At 37.6% G+C, this 24,576-nt stretch overlaps 1 protein-coding gene and 1 pseudogene across 8 annotated transcripts in view; one reads left to right on the forward strand and one right to left on the reverse strand.

The window, feature by feature from the left end:
- ZNF570 (zinc finger protein 570) overlaps positions 1 to 18,248 on the reverse strand; it is a 24,736-nt gene extending 6,488 nt beyond the window's left edge. Inside the window, exons 1-4 of one of the 8 annotated variants that reach the window (XM_019632603.1) lie at positions 18,016 to 18,248; positions 16,249 to 16,323; positions 14,517 to 14,643; positions 14,089 to 14,184 (exon numbers count right to left, since the gene is read on the reverse strand). In XM_019632603.1, the coding sequence (XP_019488148.1) occupies positions 14,089 to 14,184; positions 14,517 to 14,643; positions 16,249 to 16,281 (256 nt within the window). In that variant the 5' untranslated portion in view covers positions 16,282 to 16,323; positions 18,016 to 18,248. The other 7 variants (XM_019632601.1, XM_019632605.1, XM_019632598.1 and 4 more) reach the window with 7 other exon arrangements.
- LOC109376572 (cyclin-G1 pseudogene) lies at positions 6,290 to 7,760 on the forward strand (annotated as a pseudogene).
- Positions 18,249 to 24,576: the final 6,328 nt, after the last annotated feature.

The raw sequence follows: 24,576 nt of genomic DNA on the forward strand, positions 1-24,576 counted from the left end.
CCTCACCCGGGAAGAGCGCAATGATGGTGCTAGCTTGGGCCAGTGAAGCAACGTCCTCCACAACTAGACTGAAGAACAAAACAATAGCAACTTGTCTGTTCCCCTTCCCCTGATTCCCCAGCGCTGTTCCCCTCCCCCAATTCCCCAATTTAAAAAATCTTAAAAAAAAAAAAAGAAATGAGCAAAAGCTTTACAATTCTAACGAGGGGGCCACCCCCAGAAAATCTAAATAAAGGGAGAAGATGAACACTTTGCTTTTGTATATGAAGAATCAACAATGTAAAGCAGTAAATTCTTACTGCTTTATCTACCTATTAATATCTAATAGTATCTATCTATTATTTCCATTCAATTACAATCAAAGCCTTATTATGATTTTTTGAAGACTTATGTAATAAGGAATTTGATAAGCCTTTGTCCATATTCCCAGAAGGTAACCTCTAAATCCTCTAAACTCCTGGAAATTGATTATTTGTTATTCATGGTGAGCCCCTTGGACCACACCTGATAGTTTATACTACTAAGGTGACTCATGATGGGCCCCTAGATGGGCCACTAAATGAGATGACTCAGGATGGAGACTAGCAATGCCAGAAAGACCAGCCATGTGATGAGAGGATTGGAGGTTTGAGCTAACATGGTATCAGCCTGACTTTTGGGGAAGGAAATGAAGGCTGACGATTGAGTCACATTGGACAATACTTCACTCAATCAGCCTACATAATGAAACCAAAAAACAGAAACAAAAAACAAAAACTCTGGACACTGAAGCTCAAGAGACGTTCCCTGGCTGGCAATTATTCCTTTGAATATTGAGACACAAAAGCTTCACATTTGCAACCCTCTCAGGCATCATCGTTGGAATCTCTCTCCTTTTGGCAGTTGTTTTATATCCTTTGTTAGAATAAAACAAATCATAATATAGCTCTTTCCTGAGTCCTGTGAGTCATTCTAGTGAATAATCAAAACTTAAGCACCTCTAAATTTGTATCCAGCTGGTCATAAATGAGGGTGGCCCTGAGGATCCCCAAACTTGCAGCTGCTGTCTGAAATTAGCAGTCTTGTGGAGCACTATGGTCTCAGATTTGGCAGTTTGGCAAACTCACTGCAAGATTTTTTTTTTTAATACTAAAGTTCATCACAATAAACATAAAACCAGGGTAGACTATATGTTAGCCCCTAAAACAAGTGTTAATAAATTTTAAAAGACTGAAATCATGCAAAGTATCTTTCCCAATCATAATGGAATGAAACTAAAATCAATAACAAAATGAATACTGGAAAATCCACAAATATATGAAATTAAACAACATATACTCACACAACCAACAGGTTAAAGAAGAAATCACAAAGGAGGTTAAAAAATAACTTGAGACAAATGAATATAAAAACACAGCATACTGAAATTTATGGGATGCATCAAGAGCAGTACTAAGAAAGTAATTTTTATCTAAATGCTTATATTAAAAAAGAAAGACCTCAAATCAACAGCTGAACTTTACATCTTAACAAACTAGAAAAAGAGAAAACTAAGCCCAAAGCTAAAAGAAAAAAATAAAGATTCAAGCAGAGATAAACAAAACGGAGAATGTAAAAAAAAAAATAGAGAGAATCAACAAAACCAAGAGGTGTTTCTTAAAAAGGATTGCAAAACTAACAAACCTTTAGTTAGACTAAGAAAAAAATAAAGACTCAAATAACTAAAATCAGAAATAACCAAGGGAACATTACTACCAATTTTACAGAAATAAAAAGGAATATAATAGAGTACAGCTGACCCTTGAACAACACAGGTTTGAACTGTGCAGGTCCACTTATACATGATTTTTTTTCTCTCAATAAATACTGTAAATGTATTTTCTCTCCCTTATAATTTTCTTAATAACATTTTCTTTTCTGTAGCTTACTTTATTGTAAGAATACAGCATATAATACATATCACATACAAAATATGTGTTAATCAACTGTTTATGTTATTGGTAAGGCTTCTGGTCGACAATAGGCTATTAGTGGTTAAGGTTTGAGAGAGTCAAAAGTTATACATGGATTTCCGGCTATGTTGGGTGCCAGCACTCCAATCCCCACATTGTTCAAGAGTCAACTGTACTCTAAACAACTGTATGTAAACAAATTGGATAAACTAGATAAAATGGACAAATTCTAAGAAACACATAACCTACCAAGATTGAATCATATAGAAATATTAATAGAAAAATCTTAACAGACCCATAACTAGTACATGATTGAATCAGTAATCAAAAAACTCCCAACAAAGAAAAGCCCAGGACCAGGCAGTGTCAGTAGTGAATTCTATCATTCATTTAAAGAATTAACACCCACCCTCCTCAAATTCTTCCAAAAACTAAAGAGGAAGGAAGACGTCTAAACTCATTCTATGAGGCCAGCATTACCCTGATACCAAAGTTAGACTAAGACACTATAAGAAAATTACAGACCAATATCCCTTATGAATACTAAACACTGATTTAAAAAGCCTCAACAAAATACTACCAAACTGAATTCAACAGCATAGTGTAAGGATTATATACCAAGACTAAGTGGGATTCATTCCCAGAACGCAAGGGTAGTTCAACAAAAATCAACGTAGTACAACACATTAACAGAATAAAGGAAAAAACTACATACTCATTTAACTGATGCAGAAAATGCATTTAACAAAATTCAGCACCCTTTCATGATAAAAACACTCAATAAACTAGCAATAGAAGGAAACTAGTTCAACATAGTAAAGGACATATATGAAAAGCTCACAACTAACATCATATTCAATGGTAAAAGACTAAAAGCTTTTCTCCAAGATCAGGAACAAGACAAGGATGCCTACCTTCACTACTTCTAGTCAATATAGTACGGGACATTCTAGCCAGAGCAATTAGGCAAGAAAAGCAAATATAAAACATTCAAATTAGAAAGGAAGAAGTAAAATTATCTGTTTGTAGATGACATGATCTTATATGAAGAAACCATAAAGACACCAAAGAAAACCTATTAGAACCAATAAACAAATTTAGCTAAGTAGCAAGATATAAAGTCAACACAAATCAGTTGTACCCCTATATACTAAAATAAACAATCTATAAAGAAAATTAAGAAAACAACTCCATTTTACAACAGTATCAAAAAGAATAAAATACTTAGGAATTAACCAAGGAAGTGAAAGACTTATAAAATAAAAACTATAAAACACTGCTGAAAGAAATTAAGAAGACATAAATAAATGGAGACATCCTGTGACCATGGATTAGAAGAGTTAATATTGTTAAGATGTCCATAATACCTAAAGCTATTTATAGATTCAATGCAAACCCTATCAAAATTCCAATGATTTTTTTTTCCAGAAATAGAAAAATCAATCCTAAAATTCACATGGAATCACAATGGACCCTGAATAGCCAAAATAATCTTGAAAAAAAACCCAAATACCTCCTGATTTCAAAACTTACTACAAAGCCACACTACTCAAAACAGTGTGGTACTGGCATAAAGACAGACATACGGACCAATGGAATAAGTAGAAAATACGCAGCCCAGAGTAACACCCTCACATATATAGTCAAATGATTTTTGACAAAGGTGCCATGACCATTCAATGGGGAAAGCACAGGCTTTTCAAAAAATGGTGCTGGAAAAATTGGATAGCCACATATAAAATAATGAAGTTGGACACTTACCATACACAAAAATTAACCCCTAATGGATCAAAGACCTAAATGAAGACCTAAAACTAAAATACTCTTAGAAGCAAACATAGAGAAAATCTTCATAGCATTGGATTTGGCAGTTTTTTCTTGGTAAGATACCAGAAGCAGGCAACAGAAGATAGATACAAGTAGACAAAAAATAGAACTACATGAAAAAATTTAAAATTCTGTGCATTAAAGAACACAATCAAGACAGTGAGGGCCGGACAGGTGGTTCAGTTGGTTAGAACATGAGCTCTGAGCAACAGGGTTGCCGGTTCGATTCCCACATGGGCCAGTGAGCTGCGCCCGAACTGAGCTGCCGCTGAACTGTCAATAGGCAGCCAGATGGCTCAGCTAGTGAGAGCACAAGCTCTTAACAACAGGGTTGCCAGTTCGACTCCCGCATGGGATGATGAGCTGCATCCCCACGCAACTAGATTGAAAGCGGCGAAAGGACTTGGAGCTGAGCTTGCGCCCTCCACAACTAAGGTTGAATGACAACTTGACTTGGAGCTGATGGGTCCTGGAAAAACACAATGTTCCCCTTCTCCAATTCCCCAATAAAATCTTTAAAAAACAAGAGTGAAAAGGCAACCCATGGAATGGGAGAAAAAATTTCAAATCACATATCTGAAAAGGGGTTAATATCCAGAATATATAAAGAACTCCTACAATTCAACAAGAACACAATTAAAAAATAGGCAAAGGACTTGAATAGACATTTCTTCAAAGAAGATATACAAATGGCCAACATGCCCATGCAAAAATACTCAACATCACTAATCATTAGGGAAATGCAAATCAAACCATGAGATACCACTTCATACCCATTATGATGACTACTATTTAAAAAAAAAAGAAAATAATGTGATGGTGAAAATGTGGAGAAATTGGAACCTGTGTGCACTGTTGGTGGGAATGTAAAATGGTATTGTTGCTGTAGAAAATAGTATGGCAGTTCCTTAAAAAATTTAAAATAGAATTACCATAAGATCCATCAATTCCACTTCTGAGTATATACCCAAAAGAATAGAGAGCTAGGTCTCAAAGACATATTGTACACTCATATTCATAGCAGCATTCTTCACAATAACTAAAACTATGGAAGCAACCAAAGTGTCCACCATTGGATGGGTAAACAAAATGTGGACTATTTTTCAGTTTTTTAAAAGGAGGAAATTCTGACACATGCCACAGCACAAATGAACCCTGAGGACATTATACTAAGTGAATAAACCAGTCACAAAAAGACAAAACACTGTATGATTCCACTTATATGAGGTAACTAGAGTATTAAAATTCATAAAGAAAAAGTGCAGTAGTGGTTGCCAGGAGCTGGGGAAAGGGAAAATGAGGAATTATTGTTTTGTGGGTACAGAGTTTCAGTTTCAAAAAATAAAAAGAGTTCTGTGGAAGGATGCTGGTGATGGCAGCACAATAACATGAATGCTACTGAACCACTTAAAAATGGTTAAGATAGTAAGTATATTTTGCTATGTGTATTTTACCATAAGTTAAAAAAATTTTAATCTGTGTTTAACATAAGACAAAATAAAATCCTTTGTAAGGAAGAAACCTGACAAATAATAAAAAGTACAAATTGTTAATTAAAACTAGATAAATGATATGAAGAGACCACTCTAAAAATAACTTGGTAATAAATGCATGTAACAATGTCAATATCATATATTCAAATAAATGTAAATTGAAAAAATACATTGCAATATTATATTTAATCTATCATATTATCAAAAGGTGTATATGCACTCTTTCTCATTCAGATGGTGTATAGGATCGCAGTACAACAGACTAGTTATAATGACAAACCTTAAAATATTGTATAAACTATAGAAAATATCTTTTCAAATGCGTAACAAATATGGCAAGAAATTAAATTCCCAGATGTCAAAAAGACTCCAGAAGGCACTTTCAAGTAAGGGAGTAGTGAAGTAGGAACATCGTTCATCCCTGGTGAGTTAAATGCTCTTAGGTACGTCTAACTGGAGTTTTAGGAAGAGAAAATACAGATACTAGGGGAGTGGCAAAATATGAAAAATAAGCACTGATAATCACCTAGAACCCATTAAAGACCAAAATGCTCAGATACAAGAATCATAGCAAATTCCAAACAGAGCAAAAGAAATGAATTTTACATTTAGATGCATCATAATGAAAATCAGAATAACAAGGACAAGGAGAAGGAAGTTTTTAAAACTAGCAAGGAAGAAAAAAATTAATGAGAACTGACTTCTTGACAGCAACAATAGAAGCCATAAAAGAATGGAATGATATATTTTGTGTATATACAAGTATATATTTAAAGGTTTTATATGCATATAGCAAAAATAAGTATACAAAAAAATGAACAAACTAATAAAAAAAGTTTCTATGAACAGAATATCTCTAAAGAATTGATAAAGGATTTGTTTTAGGAAAAGCTCTAAGATATATAATAGGAAAAAATGCTAAACAAAGAAAATGATAAACATGTGAGTAAATCTAAACACAACTTACTAAACAAAATAATAGTCTAATTTCTTAAAACAAAATAGTTCATGGGATAAGTTTATGGGATTAAAAGAAATATGACTAAAACTGAAATGAGGGTAAGTGAAGTTAAAATATTCTGATGTTCTTGTATCTTTAAGGGAGGAAAATAAAAGATTAATTTTAGATTTTGTTAAGGTGATTACAAATGTTAAATTTTCTAAGGTAGCCTGTCAGTTCAGAGCTGGCCCTGAGGAGGGCAGTGTTGTCTGGGTAGCACTGCAGAGACCTCTACCCAGGACAGCTCCCCCTCCCTCACTTCACAGGCCTCTTGGATCTGATATCATGGGCTAAGGTAAGAGCAGGCCCAGGGAAGGTGATTACCGCTGAGGAGCTGTATTCCTGATCAAGACAGAGGTACTGACAACTGACTCTCAGAAACTTCTACACCAGCTGAATGCCCTGTTGGAACAGGAACTGAAATGTTTGCCAAAGGTCTGCAGCTTGAGATTAATTGAATCTGCACGTGATAACGGCCTCAGGATGACCGCAAGACTAAGGGACTTTGAAGTAAAAGATCTTGGACTTTGAAGTAAAAGATCTTAGTCTAACTCAGTTCTTTGGCTTCAACACTGAGGCATTTTCTCTAGCTGTGAATTTACTGCACAGATTCCTGTCCAAAATGAAGGTAAAACCCAAGCACCTTGGGTTGGGTGTGCTGGACTGAGTTTCTACATGGCTGTTAAATCAATAGAAGAGGAAAAGAATGGTCCATTGGCAACTGACTTGATCCAAATAGGCCAGAATAGGTGCACAGTTTCAGAATTGATGGGAATGGAAAAGATTGTGTTGGAAAAGATGTGCTCGAAAGTCAAAGCTACTACTGCCTTTCAATTTCTGCAACTCTCTAATTCACTCATTCAAGACAGCTTGCTTGCCATTTGAAAAGAGGAATAGTCTTAATTTCGAAAGACTAGAAGCTCAACTTATAAGGCATGCTGCTGCAGGATCATATTTTCTAAAGCAAAGCCTTCAATGTTGGCATTATCAATCATGACATTGGAAACCCAAGCACAGAAGTGTGTAGAGTTAACAGAAGAAGTAGAACCATTCCAAGATAAATGGTTGAGATGTGACCTTCTGACAAAAGCTTGTCTCCAAGTGTTTGAATATTCATCAAACAAGTGTTCCAAACCAACATCTCAGAAGTTGAAATGGATTGTTTCTGGGAGAACTGCACAGCAACTTAAGCAGTTACTACAGAATAACCCACCCTCCAACAATTCCTGAAATGGTCCCTTAATTGGATTATTACAGAAACAAAAACTCTTTTCTGAAGCCTTTCTCCACAATCCTGAGCTCTGGATTCCATAATGATATCACGGATTTAAACTGTGAAGCCTCAAAACATCAAAACTAGATTAACATTAATGTTCTCAGATTTAGGAAAACTGCTTAGTTAACATTACGCTGTAGTGGAATAATGCTTAAATTTGAATTCATCTGTGAGGCATACAAACAAATCCAAGAGCTAATGATAAGTCTGGGAAGGTAAACTGTGAATCTTCATTTCTAATGTTGATCCAGCTTTCTACATTGGGTCAATGTATTTAGGTGGTATTAAAAATGCTAACCTACTGGGCCGGCTGAGTGGCTCAGTTGGTTAAGAGCTCGCTCAAGAGTTTGAGCTCTGAGCAACAGCGGTTCGAGTCAGCCCGAGCTGAGCAGCCGTGAGCTGCCAACAGGTGGCGGGATGGCTCAGCTAAAAAAAAAAAAAAATGCTAACCTACTTAATTTAAATTTAAATTTTAAATTATGAGGTTTACATAAAAACCAACATTTCACAAATGCACTTTTAAGGCATAACAAGGGTCACTATTTTAGGCACTGAAAATGATTTCTTGGCACCCGTAACACAAGTAATAGATAATCCAGAGATGTGAACTTTATTGCTACACCGGGATTACATTTAAATTTGAGGGCATTTTACATAAAGCAAGACTACACACCTAATAATTTTGGCATATTAAATTATCTTTAATATTTTTTCTAGAAAACAGGTGATATTTGTATCCATGATAAAAAAAGTTTTTATACAAAAACTACTGCTTCGATCTAGTCCCATTGAGAAAATTTGTTTGTAATGTATTAGTAACTCAAATAAATTAACATCACTCTGAAAACTTGCTGATTTAACACTCCAGTTTTTACTAAGGATTGTTTTTATAAAACTGCCATTGCTTCTAATTTAGAATTTTGTTTAAAATGAAGAGAATATAGTTTCACTACCTGCCCCTACTGTGCCAACAGAAAGTCTTAAGAAAAGTAAATAAGCATCTTCATAATCATGAGGTTGCTGAGGTGGAGTTCAGGATTTTCTATCAACTCAGTGAATATAAGATCTACAGTGTTAAAAGTGTTGTAAATGGTTACTTGGTGCAATCTGTAGCCTCAGTCCACCCAGGATGGCTATACCCAATTTTGGCATCATGTTATAAATAAATATGCACTAGAAAATAAACCAGCGAACCACAGTATATCTTATATTGTTGTAAACCGTGTTTTGTAGATAACTTTTCAGCTTTCCCTAAAGGCAATATATTTCAATATTTTGATTACAATGGTGTTAATTTTGAGTTGGCAGAAGTAACCTAAACAACTACCATTATGTTTTGGTACTAAGGGATATACATTTCAATAAAGTTATTAAAATGCAAAAGAAATTTCTAAGGTAAATAGTGTAAGAAGAGAAATACACTGTATAACTTTCAAATAAGCAGATGGAGAAGAAACAAGAAAAAATAAAAGTAGAATTTATGGAGGAACATAAGATGGTACAAATAAATCTAACTCTATAAGTATTGCCAAAAATATAACTGACTACCATCATTGAGTTAAAAGATAGAGATTATCAAACTGGACTAAAAAAATTTTAACTATATACTGTTTACAAGAGAAACAGTATATAGAATAGAAAGTAAGAGTAAAGGGGTGGAAAAAACTACACCAAGTAAATAGTAACAAAAGACTAAATAGCTACAAAAATATCAAGCAAAATAGCTAAGAGAAGAATTCATCAATAGATTTAAAAAGAATAACAGTAATATAATGGACAATTCACCAGAAAGATAAAACAATTCCAAAACCATAAGACGTAATAAAATGCTTTCAAAATATAAAGAACCAGTTGTCAGAAATACAAAAGAAAAATTTATGCATTCACCATCAGAGTAGAAGTTTTTAACATAGGTCTCCCATAATTGATTGCTCAAAGAGATTGTTTTAAAATCAATTAAGGACACAGAAGATTTGACCAGCAAAATAATGAGCTTAACCCAATGAACATATATCAAATGCTGTACTCAACAATCACAAAACAGACATCGTTTTTCAAAGAAACATTAAATATTTACCAAAATTCCTAGGAAATAAAGCAAGTTCCAAAAAATTTCAATGAATGCATGTTAAACAGGACACATTCTCTAACTATAATGCAGCCAAACCAAACAAAAATCTTAAATTTGGAATTTAAGATGAAGAACTCAATGAAAATTAGAAAATGCTTAGATATACATGATAACAAAAATACCACATATGAAAACACGTGGGATATATTGCTAATATAGCCTTAAATGCTTATAACAGAAAAGAAAAAACCTCAAAAACAGTGAGTTATCAACTTAAAAGTTAAAAAAAGAGAATAGGATAAATAAATGTAGGAGGAATGAAATAATAAAGAGGATAAATGCATGAAATTTTCAGAAACTAAATTAGAGAGGATTCATGAAGTGAAAAATGTCTGAAATCACTAAAAAATTGATAACCCCTTGTAAAAATTTGTTTCTCCCTTTTTGGAAGGAAAAAAAAAAAAGGCCATAATTACATATGCTACCAACTTTAGGAAATAATGGACAACTTTATCTAATTAATTTTAAAATTTCCATGAGAAGTATAAATTCTTAGAATACAATAGCTCCATGACTATAAGACAAATGGAAAACACAGGATCTTAGAACATAACAGAAATTGAATTATCACTTTAAATTCTTTTCATACACACACAAAAAAACTCAAGCCAAGATGAATAAAGTTCTACCAAACATTTAAAAAACAAATAATTTTTGATTTACACAAATTCTTCTAAGAAAGAAACAGAGGAACTCACAGACAGATTTCATGAGACTAGAACAATCTTGATTCTAAAATATGATAAGAAGTGTATGTGAAGGGAAAAACTGAAGGACAACCTCATTGATAAACACAGATGCAAAAAACCCAAAGAAAATATTGTCAAATAGCAACTAACCATGAATGGAAAAAAATATAAAGATGGGTTTGTCTCAGGACAAGGTTGATTCAACATTAAAAATGTAGTATGTAATTCACCACATTAACACAAGAAAAACTAAAAACCATCTAATCATCTATAGATACAGAAAAACATTTCTTAAAACTCAAAATCTTTCCATAATCAAATCTAGTAAACAGAAATGAAAGGGTATCTACCAAAATTGTTTAAACATCAGAATTATTACTAACAAAATATTAAAGCACTGATTGATACCAGAAGTAGACAAGAATGCCTGCTATCACTACTTCAGTTCATACCATACTGGAGATGGAAGACAGGGCAACAAATAAAAGAAATTAAGGGAATAAGAATTTGAAATGAAGAAACTGCCATTATTCACAAATATATCTGCTCACAGGAATAAATCCAAAGAAATCTAAAAATTATCATCATTAGCAGGAGAGCTTAGCAACACTGCTGGATACAACAAGCTCAATGTATAAAACTTAATTTCATTTCTACATATGAGCAACAAATAGAAAATACAGACAATATTTAACATAGCAACAAAACTACGATGACTAGGAATTAATCTAATAGAATATGTGCATGGCCTTCATAGAGAAAATAATAAAACAAATTGAAAGAAATTTAATGGAGAGATTAACCACATTTATAAATGGAAAAATTTCCAAAATTGATACATAAAATAAATAAATGAATCAAAAGCCAATAGCTTGGGGCGGCCGGATGGGTCAGTTGGTTAGGGTATGTGTTCTTAGAGCACGTGCTCTTAACAAGGTTGCCGGTTGGATTCCCACATGGGATGCAACTAAATTAAAAACAGTGACTAGACTTGGAGCTGAGCTGCGCCCTCCACAACTAGATTAAAGGGCAATGACTTGACTTGGAGCTGATGGGTCCTGGAAAAACACACTGTTTCCCTTCCCCAATAAAATATTTAAAAAAAAAAAAAAAGGCCAATAGCTTTTTGTTGTTTTCTGGTAGAAATTGACAAGATGACCCTAAACTTTATTTTGATGGCCAAAGAGCAAACAAGAGATTCTACAGAACATGAACAAGGTGTAGGGACCTACCATAACAGACAATCATAATAAAGTATTTTAATTAAGACAAGGCTGGTACTGGCATAAGAAAACAGAGATCAATGGAATGGAATAGAGCTCAAAATCAGAGCCATAAATATACTATAACCTGATGGATTAAGAGGTAACATTCAGAACAATGAGCAAAGAGAGCTCATTTATTCAATAAATATCTGGGACATTTGGTTTTCCATAAGGCACTAAAACTAAATTCTTACTTCAATCTCAAAATCAAGTTCAAGTGTATTATGGCCCTAAATACAAAAGGAAAATCTTTAGAAGACAATTTGAGAGTATCTATATGACTTTGGATTATAGAAAGGTTTCTCAAAACAAAATATCAAAAATATAAACTACAAATACAAGATAGCCTTCCCCAAAATGGGCAAAAGACTTGAACAGGCACCTCACTAAAGTGGAAATCTGAATGGCCATTATATATATGAAAAGATACAAAATTTCTTTAGTAATCAAAGGAATTCAGATTACAAGTATAAGGAGATAATATTTCACACCCAGCAGGTTAGCAAAAAATTTTTAAGCGTGCAGCAATAAGCAATCACACATACAGCTGTTAGAAATGTAAATTAGTACAAGCACTTTGGAAAGTAAAATAGCATTAGCTAGTACAGGGGTTGGCAAACTGCGGCTTGAGAGCCACATGCGACTCTTTGGGTACGTTTCGTCTCAAAAGTTTGCCAACCCCTGGAAGAGCCAATCCTGTCCCTCACAACAATTAAAAATTATTCGAGAGCCATAAAACAAATGAAATCACCATTATGTGAATAATATCCTTTAAAAATTTTATAAATGAAACTATGATAGTTTTATTTCCATTTTCAATTTTACTTCAGAGCCACATGTACGTACCCAAAGAGCCGTATGTGGCTCACAAGCCGCAGTTTGCTGACCTCTGGTGGCTATTTGGTGTCAAAAGTTTGCCCAGCCCTGATCTAGTAAATTCCTGGCTGTATTCTCTAAACGAACTCCAGCATATGTGCACCAGCAGTCATATGAATAAGGTCATAGCAGTAACATACAGTAGCATAAAACTGAAACGACTTAAAATACTTTCAATGGATAAAGTGTGGTTTACGCAGTGGACTACATTACATTTCAGCAGGAAAGAAAGTTCAGTGAACCATAGCTGCTAGTACAATCAACATGGATGAACCTCAGGAATATAATTTTGAGTTTTAAAAAAATCAGAATTACATACAATATATTTCCATGTATAAAAAGTTGAAAATAGGGATATATGGTACAACCATAAAGAAGAGCCAAAAAATGATAAGCAAAATTGTAGGATAATGGTTACCCCAGTGAGGGGTGGGTTTGAGTCATGGGTAAGAAGTGACATATCATTAGGCCTAAAATGGCATTGACAATTTTTTATTTCTCACACAAAGAAGTAGGTTTGTGGGCTTTTGCTCTATTATTATTTAAACTACACATATATGCTAATATATGTTTATGTGTGTGATTTATTTAATAATAAATAAACAAAATTTAACCATACATATTTGACACTACGACTCTACATCAAATTTTTTTTCTCAGAAAACTAAACAAGGACATAAAAGATCGGGGAGAGATGCAGGGGGTGGTGAGTTAGAGAGTGGTGTTAACAGAGGTGACTATAATGACCCCGAATTTCTTCTGAACTTCAGTCCTCCATTTTACCTTAATGCTTATGTCTGTATAAAAATCCTCCCTTATCTTATACTAAAATAAACTCTGACTATCTTCACCCTCAAATGTTTTCTAGCTTCTGACCTGTGTTTTTGTTAAAGACCATCATTTTCTCAGTAACCCAGACTCCTCTGCCTCTCATCTTTTTTTCTGAGCTTCCCATTTACGTCACCTTTTCTTCATATATTCCATTTATAGCTATATCATAACCCTGCTGCTAGCCTGTTGTTTATTTATATAAATGTATAACACCCTAGTATCTTGCAAGTACTTTGTTTAAAGTACAATTTCAATATATGTTGATTAAAGGGATGAATGAACTGACCATTAAGAGAAAAATGAGGCAGCTAACAGCTATTGAATTTATAATGATAGGAACTGTTCAAAGCACTTAAAAAGTATTATCCTATTTTACAGATGACAAAACAAAAGCACAGAGAGGTTAAGTAACTTGCTCTAAATTTCACTGCATGTAAGTATCAGGATCTGGTACATCAGTTATAGCTGTGTGTCGAGCTCAAAAGTTTGTCAGATTAGGAAAAGACTTTTTCAAAACCTGGAAGAGGCTTATGAAAATGGGAAGGAATGGGACTCAGAGAACACATGAGTTATTAGAAAGAAGAGGATTAACGTGTTAAAGGTGAGACATGAATAATAAATTTGGAAGAACACTCTAAAAGGTTCCCATTTTCTACTAAGACCTAGAACATGCCAATAAAGAAAAGTAAAGAGGTGATGCCTCTGAGTCCAGCTGAGCTGTCACCTGCAAAGGTTTCTGCCTGCCTACTTGTATTTCTTCTTCACCCACCTGAGCACAAGCCTTTTGCCAGCCCTCTCTTCACCATCCAGGGCTCTTTCCCTTGTTCCAACAATAGTATCACATTTGGCTTAGAAAAGCAAAGTCCTGCATGTATGAAAAGGAACAGAATTTGGTCATGCTGTGGATATCCTAAAACTCAAATCCAATCTTTTGATCATCAGGGAAGAGGGAACTTAACAGTAAACGCGAGAAAAATGTGTCAAGGACATGTATTCAAAGGATAGGGAAGCTTAAGCTTCTGACATAGATTAATAATAGACCTGTCCATTGCCAACTCCACAAATATTAAAATCTAGAATAGATTTGGCACAGGTAGCACATTCAGCCAAGCACTGTAGATGCTATCCAAAAATTTTTAATGGTGGTACCAAAGCGCCTCTTATGAACAGAAGCTCAATTCTGCAAAATATTCTTACCCAGTGATACCAAGATCCTATAGTTCTCCAACATCACATTACTGTACAGATGCCTTTGAGAAGAATTTAGACAATTCCACTCCTCTTGGGAGAAGTCTACAGCCACATCTCTGAAGGTCACCAACTCCTGAAATGAAATAAATGAAGTGAAATAACTTCATATCTTATCATACTCACCACATTCATTCTGCCCCAGTCACACTGGGCGCTCCCTGATATTATATCTTCAGATTTGTCAAGCATGTACCCCCTCAGGGCTTTTGTACTTCTCGGATCATTCTGTATAAAAATAGCAGTGCTCCTACCCATTTCCTATTCCCCTAATCCTGTGTTATTTTTCTCTATGGCACTCAATTATTTTGTTATTTATTGTCTGTCCACCACCTCCGCTAAAATATATGCTCCATGAGGGCAAAATTATTTTTGTTTTGGTCACTGCTATATTCCCAGTTACAGAACAGTATCTGGCACACATGACCTATTCAAATATTCACTGAATAAACAGAATTAATAAATGAATGGTTGAGCCGGCCGAGTGACTCAGTTGATTAAGAGTGAGCTCTGAGCAACAGTGTCGCCAGTTCAATTTCCACATGGGCCAGTGAGCTGCATCCCAGCTGAGCTGCCGCTGAGCTGCCAATAGGTGGCAAGATGGCTCAGCTGGTGAGAGCATGTGCTCCTAACAACAAGGTTGCTGGTTCGACTCCCGCATGGGAAGGTGAGCTATGCCCACCCACAACTAAGACTGAACACAGCACTTTGAGCTGAGCTGCCCTGAGCTGCTGACGGGGGCCAGATGGTGACTGGACTTGGAGCTGAGCTAATTGTGCTCTCCACAACTAAGATTGAAGGACAACAACTTGGCTATTCCCCTTCCCCAATTCCCCAATAAAATCTTTTAAAAAAATAAAAAATAAAAAAATAAACGAATGGTTTGAAAAGTTCAGGAAGCTATAAGAGGATTAAAAATGAGACCCAAAAACACTTGCTATATCTCTGAGAAATATGCTAGACCAAGCAGAGCAAATCAATTCCATTAAAATTCAAATACTTCAATCCAGAGTACTTTAAATTTTATGTAAAGAAACGGGCATTCCACTCATAATACTACTTCTGCTTAAGTGGCCTGGGCAAAGTTCTTAAAAACTTGGAGCCATGCAGTGAGTCACTTGGATTCCAGGTTTCTATAATGTGACCACTTGCTGATGAAACTAATATACCGTGTGTGTGTGTGTGTGTGTGTGTGTGTGTGTGTGTGTGTAAAATTTGTTTTTTTACAAAATTAAAAAAAGTAAAGGCAAGAACAGACTTCATTATTGGTCATTTGATACAATTTATTGAATGAATGAATGTTTGGGCAGAGACTAGACTGAAGTTGGTCTGTATCTAGGAGAACAGCCTTCTAGGCAGAGGAAACAGCAAGGGCAAGGCCATGAGTTAAGAATGAATTTAACTCACTAAAAGGAAGCTAGTGTGGCTGGAACTGATGAGGTTACAGGCAGAGTAAAAAAAAGTAGATGAGGGGAGAGGGATAGTCAAGGACCAGATTATATAGGACCTTGCAGGCCAAGACAAAGACTTGAGCATTTATCCTGAATGGGTGGGAATCCATTGAAGGGTTTTCAGAAGTAATATAATTGGTTACCCAGAAAAGTTTCAGCAGAAGGAGAATTAATGTCTGCTGTTTTAAAAAGCAGAAAAATATTTCAGGAAAGACAAAACACCAACTCACCCGGTACATGGCTTTAAGAAGTCCAACAGCCATTTTTTCCTCCTCTTGACTCTTCTCTTGGGAAATGGCAGTGTCCTTAGATGACGGAGATGGGGAAGAGAACATCAGAAACTAGGCTTTCCTTGCAGCATCCAAAATCACCAGCCCAGAAGTTTGCTGCATCTCTTTCCTCCTGTTAAGAGAAGGAGCATCCTCTCCAATAGAGAGAAAGCATAATGGAGACCTGGGAATTTGTTTGCATACAATTTAATTCATGTCTACATCACTTCCTAATTTATTATTCTAATAGATTTTTCTAGATTTTACAAACAAGAACTCCGAGGAATGTAATCATGTATATAAAGACACACAGCTGAAGACAGGTTAAATCTGACAAGCTCAGGAAACTGAAAATTACCATATAAAATGGTGTGAACATAAAAAAAACAAAAAACCTCATAACTAAGGTGGGCCATGGTGGGAAGTCACATCTTTAGCCTGAAGCTTACCTTCATAAAGTCAATCTTCACCTTATGTGAGCCTGTCTATTGTCTTTTTGTATCTCGGATAACATCCTTGGAATGCCAGTAATCCCCTTTTCTGGATCAGAGCGGGCAACTACAGAATGCCTCATTATTATTCTTGTCCCCTGATTAACATCTCTGTGTGCTCTAAAAAGTGAACTATTAACTATCCTGTACCCACCTATGTAAAAGAAGTACCTGTCTCTCCAATTTACTTTTATCCAATCCCAGAGATTTTTCCGGTTTTGCTCTCTCCCACCCCCTTAATCTACCACCAATGGATTTCATGTAACCCTCTTCCTTTGATTCTAATGTATAAAATAAGTTGCAAAACAGCCATTTTCCGGAGCATTTTCTCAATCTGCTGATACTTTGCTTCCTGGCAATTGTCATTAGTTTGGCTCAAATAAACTCTTATAAGCTTTCTCTTAAACTGGATGTTTTTTGTCTTCACAACTAATAAATAACAGCATCAAGTTCAAATAAAGGTCGTCCTGACTCTACAGTCCTCTCCAATAGATCAGTGGTGGCACACAATCTGACTGAATCCCCCCCACATACTCACAATTCTTAAAAACTAGAGCATCAAACACCGTTTTTACACACATCATAGTCAGTGGCCATGGATATGGACACAGCCTCACACAGTCACCCTCTCTCATACCCCCAAGCCTCAAATATTAGGGTATTACAAACGACGGTCTCACACACGCCAGTCACAAAGAGGCCGAAGGTATGGCAACAAGGGGACAGAAAATACCCTCCCTCCCGCCCCTCACAGTCTCACACTCTAAGGCACCAACCACTGACTTACTCGCACCCATAGTCACACAGATACGGTGTGTACAGGCATATCGGGTGACAGTCTCACACGTAGTCACACAGAGGGCCCAGGGACTCTCACACGTAGTCACACAGAGGGCCCGGGGACCGGCGTCCGGGCGACCCATAGGCCACTCCTCAGCCCACTCCCTACCTGCAGAACCGAACTGCAAGAAGATCCCGTCCCCGCCCTGAAAACTCGGGCCCACCTACTGCCCTTTGAGTCTGATGGAACCCAGCCCCCGCGGGCCCGGTAAGAAGCGATACGGCCTCCGGAGGGCACAAAGGGGCCCGGCGCTCGCCCAGTGCTCGCGGGGTCCACTGGGAAATGTAGTCCAGACCAGAAAAAAAAAACCGCGGCGCTGCAGTCTAACCGCACCGCGCTAGGGGTTGGAAATACCGCTCCCTCTGCCCGGGGTCCCCACGTCGGCCTCTCCCAGACCTTCCAAAAGGATGCCTGAAGTCCTGATTCCGTTCAACGCCGAGCCTGGGGCCGCTAGGGACTGAGCCAAGTATCACCCTACACGGTCTGGGATTGAAGAGCGCAGGCACAAGTGCTCGGTCCCCGTCCTTAGCAACAGGGCTGAAGGCGAGAGCAGCCCGTTAGCCGCAGGGGGCGGGGTCTGTGTGCGGCGTGGTGCTCGCGCGTCTACACGAAGCGGGTGAAGGTCTAGCTCCTAGAATTGCTTAAGGGTAACCGAAAAAAGTAGGTGGGTGGGGGGAGCAGGGATTAGAGTGCGCAGACGCTTTATACTTTCTCCCAGTTCCTCCCTCTAGGGCGTTCCGGCTCCCAGAAAGGCTTACCTTTCAGACGTGAGGGACGCGGGCAGGATAGAGAGCGTTCCGTTTGTATATGGTTCCTGTATTTCGATTTGGTAATGCTGGGTGTGAATGTATTCCCCTCTTCCCAAAATAGCTCTTCTGTATCTTCAAAGTTCCCTTATTTCTTATGATACAAATGTCACATCTCCAAAGAGGCTTTCCCTGATCACATCTCTCCACTGGCACTTCACGGCTCCTTAATGTGACTCTATAGCCCCTTGGAACAATAGTGTTTATATTTTAAGGCTTTTTGTTTATTGTCTCCCCACAAGTTTCTGTTGCCAGACTGTGATTTTCTGAGTTGGTGCATGACCCTTTCATTGGGTCATTGTGTGTGTGTGTTTCTATGAGGTTAACTATATGTAAAACTATGTTGGGGTGGGCATGCTGCATGCATTTCTGTGACCGTGTGTGATTGTGTGTGTGACATTTGTGATGTTACCTCTGAGAATGTGCTATAGTAGAAAGGGACACAGTGGTGGAGAGTGGAGTAGGAGAGTGATATGATAGTATGTGTGACAGACCATGAGGATTAGACTAATGGATGTGGGTTTGTGTGTGGAATTCTTTGCTGTGGTATCTGATTAGAAAGCACCTACTGTGTGCCAGATGCTCTTTGAGGTGCTGGGATAGACACAGAGAAAATAATCTTTAAAAATTTGCAAACAGGATATTAGCAAGTGGAAGTGCAATCTCAAGAAGGTTAATATATGTGTAATTGGATAACAAACAGATATCTGGATTCACACAGGGAATGAAGAGCACCAGGGATAGTAACTACAGGGTAAACATGTAAGACTTTTTATATTATTTCAATCTCCCCAAAAGATAAATTACTGTTTAAGCAAAAATAAAAACAATGTAGTTCAGGGGGTACATATATAGAAGCAAATTGTATGACAACAACAGCACAAAGTCCAGAAGAAGAAGAGTAAATGGAAATAAACTATTATAATGTTCCCATATTTTATGTGAAGTAATATATCACTTGAACGAACACTGTGATTAGTGAAATATGTAAACTCTTAAGCTCTAAAGCAACCACTAAACTAACAAAGTGTTATAGTTAATAATCCAACAAAGGAGATAAAATGAAATCATAAAAATACTCAATCCAAATGAAATCAGAAAGAAGAAAAGAGAACAAATAACAGATGGGAAACAAATTTCAGGATGGAAGGTTTATATCAATAATCAGATTAAATATAAGTGATCTGAATATCTCAAGAGGCACTGAGTATCAAATTGGATAAAAAAGCATGACTCAACCTTATGCTGCCTAGAAGAAATTCACCTTAAATATAACTATACCAATAGGTTAAAAATACAAGGATGGAAAAAGATACACCATGTTAATGCTGTGTAAAGAAAGCTGAAATGACCTTGGATTTAGCAATGGATTCTTAAATATGACACCAAAAGCATAAGCAACCACATAAAAAATAAATTGGACTTCATCTAAATTAAAAAATTTTGTGCATCAAATGACATAATGAAGAAAGTGAAAAAAACTTACAGAATGAGTGAAAATACTTAAAATCATATATTTAATAAGAGTTTAATAACCAATTAATATATAAAGAACTCCTAAAGCTCAACAGAAAACACATACAGCCCAACTGAAAAATGAGAAAAGGACCTGAATATATATTTCTTTAAAGAAGATGGGCAAATGGCCAATAAACACATAAAAAGATGCTCAACGTCATTAGTAATTAGGAACTGCAAATAAAACTGTAAGTAACCTCTTTAAACCTACTAGGATGGGAATTATCAAAAAAACTGAAAATAAGTGTTGGTGAAAATGTGTAGTACTTGGAACCCTAGTACAATAATGGTGAGAACATGAAATGGTGCAGCTGCTATGGAAAACAATTTGGCAATTCCTCAAAAAGCTTAACGTGGAATTACCAAATGTTCCTGCAATTACACTCCTAGGTGAACAAGACCAGCTCATCCCAGTGGCTACCTGGCTTGCACACGCCAGGTATCTAGAGGGTCCCTGAGAGGATTGGGTGGAAGACGAGAAATAAAGAGAAGAGAGACAAAAGCTGGGAGCAGGAGGGCCTCAGCCTGCTGGTAAGACTAAGAACCCCGTTTATTGGAAATACAAGGTTTTTAAGGGGAAGCGATTTCCTCACTCTAAGGAGCAATTCCCTAAAGCTAAAACTTATGGACTGAGGAGAAATAATTTCTCCTCAGCAACAAGCCATGTTATACTCAATATAAACCAATAATATAGCTAGGCAAGGTTAAACTGAGGCAAATAGAAACTGTCAACAAGCCCACAGTAGAAAGTCCCAAACGTGTGATGCATATTGAAACTGCAAGTCCATAGTCCATGAGCAACTGAGTCTCTTTGTCTATAAGCTTTTCCTATCAGCAAGCTGGGATCTTTACTCTTTGCACTTGCATTATCTGGAAGCAGCTTAAGGCAGAAGCACTGTCCCAAAGGTCCCCACCAAACTGCTCCAAGGCCGCTCACCCCAGGCCTGTATCTACCTGGAGACCCAAGCTTGCCAACCTAAAGCCTCAGTGTCCCTGGCTGATCCCAGCCAGATCCCAACACCAAGGTATATAGCCAAAGAAACTGAAAGCAGAGACTTGAACAGATACTTGTATTCCAATGTTTGCTACAGCATTATTCAAAATAGCCAAAAAGTGGAAACAACCCAAGTGGCCATCAACAGATGAATGGATAAAACAAAACGTGGTATATACTTGTACAAGCAGCACCAGGAGTGGCAGAAGCGGCTGCTCATAGCTTTAAAGCTTCACTCCTTCCTCCTGTGCTCTACTTCTGGGTAAGCTCAAGTGCTCCCTCCTTTGGTATTAGCAGGAAATTTAAACCAAGTAGGCCTCTGCCATAAAAATTCCATGCCAATTTCCTGTCCTTGCTCTTGCAAACCATTTGTAGACTTTCTTGGGAAGCCTGCCTTGCTTTCTCTAGAAAGATTCATTCTGTGAGTTGTCACATCCTGTGTGGCAAGAGCAGTGGGAAACAAGAGGGATGGCACAGAGTTAAAGAGCACAAGAGACAGAGATAAGGCTAAAGTGGGACCAGGGGGCATCAGCCTCGTGGACTGAGCCCCGAATCGGTTCTTCGCATGGCTTTTATTGAGAAAATTTCAAAGGAAGTGAAATTGAATTACTCAAAGATCCGTGTGCTACGTGCCTTAAGGCTGTTTTCCATTAACCAGCTCCCATTGTACTCCAACATGTACGATGCCTTCGTACAACCTGCACAACCCCCAGGACAGCGTTACTGTACCACGTCCATCCAAATAAGGGAGATGACTGATATCATTCCATCGGGTCTCAGCATTCCGAGACACTACCTCAGGACCTCATTAGGTCAGGGGTTAGTGCGGGGGTGTTGCCACACAGCTGTCCAGCCGTCTGTCCCCCCGCGCTTACCCCTAAACTGACCCTTTTGAGGACACTGCTCATTCACCTTGCGTTTCCCCAAAAGATGGCTGGTTAGCCAATGATGGGTAAGATTCCTCGAGGAAGGAACAACCTAAGACAGGCACAGTCGCATGGGGGCCATCAGGAGAAATTTTGGGGCTGATGGAGGTGGGCATAGGTCCTCACCCGCCCTCAAGGAGACTGGAGGTCTTCTACCTCTTTAGCTACATTCCTTCCGGCAACCTGCTTGGGAAGTGACCAAATGATGTGACAGTTTCTGTCCTCAGCATAATAATCTTATCTCTCTGGGGTCATGTGCATATGGGTGTGTGAAGGCAGAGCATTTGTCTGGTCATGCAGGCAGACTTTCTGCAGGCATGGGTAATCCGGAATGAACAAGTTCTCAGAAATGAGACTCACAGACTGTGAAGACAACAATGCTACTTCCGGGTAGGTGGAGACATAAAAGCTGCGTGTTGGCCTGATTGGGGGCTCTTAGTCCTGTGAGGCTGGAGACCCTTGACCCTGCTTTCATTTAAATCTTGGCTGCTATTTCTTTTCTTTCTTAACCCTTTGCCGCCCCCTCTAGTTCTTTCACTGCCCTTGTCGTGCTGGACATTACATGGGGGTGAGGGGGGGCGGTCATGGACGTAGCTATAAGGCAACATCTCCCCTTTTCTGTTTTCGTAGAAGGAGAAACACGGACTTTGCAGTTTCTTCATCTATGGCCCGTCAGAGGGCTTGTTGTCCACACTGGAGGACTAGACAAAACAGAAATAGAATGATTAATAGGAGTGCAAAAGCACCAGCAAAAACCTCTACCAAGGTTTTTCACCCGTGTGAGTGGGATCAGAGTAGAAAATCCTTCCGCAGCCACGAAAAGGGCATTTTTTTCCGGGAGGAGCTGGAGATTAGCAGATGACATCTGATCCACTTCTTCTTGTAACTGCAAAACATCTACAGTCAAATTGGGCATATGTCCCATAAGATGAGCTCATACCTCAGACCACAGGGTACATGTCTGGTTGTAAGGAAAAGAAGTTACACAATAAGTGGAAATATTCCAATCACACTTTAAAGTAATCATAGTCTGGAGACTTTCCAATTGATCGCCAAGAGAGACAACAGTTGTTTCTAAATCAGCCAGCCATACACTGATTTCTTGATCAATTCTCAATTGCTGATTCCAAGTTTTACTTGCATTTTCATGCCATTGTTGTACAAATTGAGTAGTCTGCACCATCTGGTGAAGAGCCACCCCAGAGACAGCAGCAACAGTGGTTATAGCTATTATTCCCATTATGGCTGCTATTAAAAGGCCAATACACCTTTTAGTTCTATGTAAGATCTTATGAAGAATTTGTAAAATAATATGAACAGTTGAGGAAGCTTCCCATACCCTAGAGGCTAGCACGGGAAGCCATAGTCCGCATCTTTGCCTAAGTATCATAATCTGGTCGTTGGAGGTCTCAAAAATAGAGGCATTCAGACAGGTATATAAATGACATTAAGGGCATTCAACCAATTTTGCAGCCTGATTAATAGTAAATTTTCCTGTCAAGAAAACAAAAGGAGTTTTAAGGCAAACTTGTAAATAAATCATTTTGGGGTTTTTTAAATCGGAAAGTGAAATTCTTATTGGTATTTTTAGTAAGATTTCCTTTCCATATCTTATTAGGTCCAATGCTTTCCATAAGGTCCTTTGAAGTGGACTCCAAATAGGTCTAATCATCCCTAATTGAGGTGGGGCAAAGCCCTATCCTTCCAAAAAATAGAAATGTTAAATGAAGACTCAATATTTCTAGGAAAACCATATTCAGCTATCTGTCCCTTTAATTGCTGGGGTTCTGAACATTTTATATGGGAACAGGCATGAATGGCAGTCCCAAAGGGACCCCAATCAACTATAGTTTCATAGGAATTATTAACTACTACTCTTTTCATACTTCCACGACATTCCTTCCAATGAATCTGAGATTGATTCTTGTCCCAGTGACTTTTTTTTAAAGGACAAGTAGGAATTGGAGGAGGGAAGCTATGGGTGCTGACTTGCTGGGTAACAAACCCCTTTCTTGTTATCATAAACAAATTCTTAAAAGTGTCATTCTCCTTTCCACTGGGGATAGCCCAGGCTTGATCAGAAAGAGAGAGACAGAGAGGAACAGAGCCTATACAGATAGGGGTATGCAAATAACCTAGTGATGAGAAATGACCAGATAAGGTAAAATTTTGTTTTACTTCTTCAAGAAATCCGGTCCTCTAGGATTTTCAGGTCCAGGGAACCAGGAGCTATCATTAAGATAAATCAGAGGAAGATCATCATTTCAAGTTACAGGAGTTAACAAGGGGGGGATTGGGTATGTAAGCCCCAATAAGTGAAATTATCGGCAGCAACACCGATTGGAAAACAATTTACAACAGCAAGAACTGCCATCGTAGATACTAGCATGTTGGCCTCTGTTTTTGGAATATTTTCTTCTGACAGCCGATGTTCAGCTACTTGAGCCAGCCTTTTCAATTGACCCCAACTAGGTAGAGAAGTACTCCTTGTTCGCAGAGTAATTATGCAAAAAGTTGAAGGAGTGGTTGGCCTCGGAAGGGCTGGTTTAAATGAGAGATTAGACATCTCAATCATCTGATGTGTAGGGCGTCGAGTATCCTCCACTATGGGCCAATTAGGAGGCCAATCATATCTTAATCTTTGGCCATATTGGCTTTCTTTTCTTGGGCGTGTCGCTCATGGTAAGGTTTGATCCACCGGCCAGTTACCCAC

This window comes from Hipposideros armiger, unplaced genomic scaffold (assembly GCF_001890085.2).
Source record: "Hipposideros armiger isolate ML-2016 unplaced genomic scaffold, ASM189008v1 scaffold_1154, whole genome shotgun sequence".
In the NCBI taxonomy this organism is placed as follows: Eukaryota; Metazoa; Chordata; class Mammalia; order Chiroptera; family Hipposideridae; genus Hipposideros; species Hipposideros armiger.